Source organism: Mytilus edulis, chromosome 11, assembly GCF_963676685.1.
Source record: "Mytilus edulis chromosome 11, xbMytEdul2.2, whole genome shotgun sequence".
Classification (NCBI taxonomy): Eukaryota; Metazoa; Mollusca; class Bivalvia; order Mytilida; family Mytilidae; genus Mytilus; species Mytilus edulis.
In genome coordinates, this window is record NC_092354.1 from 72,606,914 (window position 1) to 72,611,892 (window position 4,979).

Here is a 4,979-nt window from a genome sequence, read left to right on the forward strand (position 1 = left end):
CAGTGATAAGGCGGAAATTGTTTTTGAGGACATTTCAAGTTCTGAAGACACGTTGTTAGATGTAGAGAGCATAGGGACAGATTCTGTGGCGGATATGGATGAGTTTGAGGATAATCCTCATATTGGCTATGATGAAACCACTGGGGACATTGTAGTGAACGAACAGATTCCCAAGTCAGATTTACCATCTAAATTACCAACATGGACGTATGAACAAATTATTCAAAAGGAGCGCACATGCATTGTTAAGGAAGACTTGACCAATATTAGAAATTTACTGTCTCAGTGTGAGAATATTGAGTCATCGGAATCTGAAACAACAGAACCTCGTTGGTATCCAAAGATGACAGAGAATATTGAAGTAAGAAGAACGTTCAAGCTGGATGCGATTGAGAGTGATAGCGACTGGGATGACAGCTCGAGGGATGATAATAACAACTCGGTATATGAAGAAATATCAGAAGGTAGCTTGCATTTACAAGTTGAAGAAAAGAAGGATGATCCTCGGAACTCACCATGTCCATTTGAGGGATGCGATTTTGTGGGAAGAAAACTCAAGTTTCATGTGCAGCACATCCACATGCCGCGCATCATGTGGGACAATCCACAACCACCAGTGAGGCAAGAAAGATTAGCAGAGGTCCATCAACTGAGGGGTAATGTGCTACAGTATCTAAGTGAGTGTCTGACTGGACACAGTTCTATGACCGAGCTTATAAGATGGGCAAATAACAACATTGCCAAAATGATACCCAAGAGAAGTGAGATCCTCTCTAATGCAAGGATCCAGATGGAAGGGCTTTGTGAGGAGCTGAAATGGCGCAAACCAGACAGGTATGCTCTTAGGCCAATAGTGTCACCTTGTGTGTTAGTTCACTGGAGATACCAGGTTTTGTTTAGCCAGTATTTGCTGAATGAACAGCTATCAGAATATATGTGTTTTGGGCTGGAATTCATGAACAATATTGAAAACTTGGAAAAATCGCCACTTGAATATGCCAAGACATACTCTCTCATTGCCAGAGTGCTTGCCATGAGAGAAGAATTGAATGTCGACATAGATGAAGAGACAAATGATATAGAAACACCGACAATAAAGGATACACCACTGGTAGAGTCCGACAGAAGAATAGTGAAACTTAAAAGAGGGACATCAGATGAACCAGTTATCCCTGTAAAAAGATCCAAACAGGAGCACTCCAGTTAACTACGTGTACAGAAGAGGAGTGTTCTGGATGTGTTTGACTCTCACTTTCATCTGGATCGTGCCAGTACCAGAATATCTGGTAATCCGACCGCTATTACCATAGAGCGTTGGCTCGGAGAGCAAATGGAAAGACCTCCAGTAGTGCCAGTAAATATAAAGGGTGGCCTGTTAATATTTTGCGACCCAGAAACGTATCCGGAGACAGTTCCGTTTGATTCAAAATGGAAAGTGGCTATTGGACTTCATCCCAAGAAAATATATGAAGCATCACCACAGTCAGTAGGCAGATTTTTTGAATATGTGACCAACTCGCGTGTTTCAGCAGTAGGTGAGGTGGGGCTGGACAGCAGCATGAATCCTGGCAGGGCAAATTTAGATAGACAAGAACAATTTTTAAAAGAAATAACCGAATGGATTAAACCAACAATGCCACTTATTTTACACATTAGAAGCAATAGACAAGATACGTATTCCAAAAACCTGTATTACAGAGCTTTACAAATTTTTAAACACCGTTGTCATCCAGATCAAATTTTTATATTACACTGTTTTACGAGCGATAAAGAGACAATAACTTCATGGCTTTCAAATTTTAGAAACACATATTTTGGATTTACACACCTCATAACAAAATTCAACCAACAACAGATTCGGGCTCTTCGCTACATCCCTGTCAACAGACTACTGGCAGAAACTGATGCACCATACATGCCACCGAGGGGGATACGAATAAACACCCCAATATATGTTGGAGAAGTGGTTGAAAAACTAGCAACACTGAGGTACGTTGACCTCCAGACAATGGCATTGGCAACCTTGGAGAATGCCCAGAGAATTTTTGTTTAAGTGTCATATACTTATTTCGTTGTGTATATAAAATGTTAGTGGATAAGATGTATGCACGGAACAAATAGTGGTATACATATATGTAAATATGTTTATTGGACTATTTTGGATTAAAAGATATAGTACAAGTGAACAGCCCGAGCTCCAATAGTGTTTATGTGTAAATAGTTCACATGTATAGGACAATACAATGTGATTGTTGGATTATTTTTTTTATTGGATAATGTGTACAGTGATTTAAAGTGAATCGTATTCGTTAGGTGATGTAAGTTTGTGAAATGTACCCGTTTACACGGGCCCCCCGTTTTCACAGCTGACAAAGTTAACGCTAATTATTCCATGCTCAGTGCGAAAGGATCAAAGGAGGAAATGTATATATGTTTTGTGAAGTATAACGTTGAAATGCAGAAATGCTAGGTATTTGGCACGGGGAAAATAAATTTCTTTGCGTTGGAATTTTTTTTATCCGTTTAAGTTAAATGTGATAAGTAGAAGATTAAGTTTATTTCTAGGAGAAAGCTCTAGTGCTCATAGTGTTCATATAGAAAGTCTGTTAAAAAAATAAAAGAAGATGCAGGAGCATCCCTCCGTCTTTTAAAAGGGGGGAGGGTGTGGTAAGGTTACGTAAGCTAGACATGACGAGTACGGACTGGGACGAGAGAACCAGAGAGTCCAATCGGAAGTGTGTGTGCGGAGTAATCTTCCTCGTGTAAAAGACAGTGCAGACGAGTGTCACAGATATATTGCAGAGACTATTTGAGAGCATTTAAGAGTGACAATACTTAAACCTACAATCTAAGCCTTGCCGATCACAGCATAATTGGTAAGTTAGCTTAAATATACATCACTTAACTTATCTATAATAATCCAATACAGGTTATCTCCCTTCGTTTGTTAAAATAGATTTAATACGGTCAAACAAAATTCGGTTGTGAAATTTTACTTCTTATTATCTACAGAATTAGGAAATACTTGAGATATATATATATATCATGTATGTATGGGACTTAACGACTAAAAAGAAAATTATAAGACACGCAATGCATGTGTAATGGAGGGGGTCGGTGACGACAACTCCCGGGACGTGTAGTGGCCAGTACTTCGCCCCTATTCGACCATCGGGATACCTGATATCAGATTATGACTGAACAACAGACAATGAATCAAACGAAACTATATGTTATCCACAAATGTACAATAATTGCATTAAACAAAGTCGGATAAAACAGGAGTCAGAAAACTTTCTTAAAATGAAGTTCAAAAATAATGTAATTTCAAATGTAAAATGAAAAATAGAGTGTTCCCAGAGTTAGTCTTAAAAGTAAAGTAAAGGAGTAGGTTCACTAAGACCCCTTTTTGACCCCAAAATATAGCAGTTTTAGAAAATTGTGAAAATGTAATCTTTAAGCTATATTTTGGAAAGTAAAATGCTTCTGCTACATAAATATGAGCTGTTTTTGATGATAAAATGCACAAATATCGCGTTCTAGCATCATTAAGTCATACTAAATTACTGAAATCTTCAAAATTGTAGCATTTTGGTCAATTTTTAGACGGTTTCCGTCTAAAATGAAAGTGGCCGCATTCGTGTTCATTCATAATATTGAAATGTAAGTTGTATTTGATGATAATACAAAACATATATAAAGGTTGAGGATGAACACGGATGCGGCCACATTCATTTTTGACAAAAAACATCTAAAAAGTGACGTTTTTTGGCATATTTGATAGATTTTTCTTATTTAAGCTTGAATCAGAGCGTTTTTAATGACTAAATCAGTTAAGCTCTTTCACATAAACTAATCGAATCAATTGAAATAGACACTTTTAAAAAAGTGTTTAAAAAGTGTCCAAAAACTTTCGTTAGACATGTTAGATGAACCTGAAATTTGAGGCCAAAATCGGCCCTTACCGGACCTACTCCTTTGCTTCGCGTTGTGTTTTATAGTGGTAAAATTGCACCAAAACGGGGTGACTAACTCTGGCGACTTGCACCGAAGTGGTGGCTACATGTAACTCAAGACTCGATTGGTACTAATTTTAGTTCCGGCGAGTATTTGGAGGCCATTTTAAACGATATCCTAAACTTGTCATTAATCATGAGAACTTTAACAGAAAAGGTACTGAAGAAAAGTTGAATAAATGATTACTCTTAAAACATTATAAAAACATCAAAAGTTAAATACTAAATAGTTAAATAAATAATCCTTACTTTTATCTTAAACTATATTTAAATCAAATCAAACCTAAAATAAACATTTAAATACTAAAAAATTAATCTGTCCAAATTAAGGGGAATTAACCTAGGCACATCAAGGCACATCTATTACACATGTATAGATTATTAAAATATATGTACAGTAATACTAAAACTAAAATGAAGGTAACAAATAGAGTAAAATCGTTTATAGGTAACATGTATAGTACAAACGCGCTCTCTAATTAAGAAGGGTGGTGGGTGGGCACTTACTATACTAACTTAAATAAGTAGTAGAGATAAGCCGCTGAAAAAGCTCACACTTTTGAGATTAAAAATGTATCCTATGGTTAGGTCGAGATAAAAAGGTGGGATTGTCTATATCTTAATGATTCTCAATAAACGAGGGACGAAAGATACCAGAGAGACATTTAAACTCCTAGATTGAAAAGTGGTGAGGGGTGGGGTGGGGGGGTCAATACCTTTATATGTTACCCTGTTTTACCCTTTTTCAATTTGTTATTAGCTGTTATCTGAGATAGATTTAAACTGTTAACTGTTTTTAATCCACTGCGTTACATTTAAACTGTTTCAGCATTTTTGCATTGGTTATTAACTATTTTTGCCAAAATCATGGTGTTGTTTATAATTACATAATAACGGACCCCCTGTTGTCTTCCCACCCTAATCGAAATAGACTGACAACGCCATGGCTTAAAAAAAAGACAA

At 36.7% G+C, this 4,979-nt stretch overlaps 1 protein-coding gene across 1 annotated transcript; it reads left to right on the top strand.

The window, feature by feature from the left end:
• Positions 1–1,330: 1,330 nt before the first annotated feature.
• LOC139494566 (uncharacterized metal-dependent hydrolase YcfH-like) lies at positions 1,331–2,053 on the top strand. Its single transcript, XM_071282727.1, has one exon. The coding sequence runs from the start codon at positions 1,331–1,333 to the stop codon at positions 2,051–2,053; it is 723 nt and encodes a 240-aa protein (XP_071138828.1).
• Positions 2,054–4,979: the final 2,926 nt, after the last annotated feature.

Excerpts from the sequence above, each read along its gene's own strand:
- LOC139494566 (XM_071282727.1), top strand. The coding sequence starts at position 1,331 with ATGGAAAGACCTCCAGTAGTGCCAGTAAATATAAAGGGTGGCCTGTTA.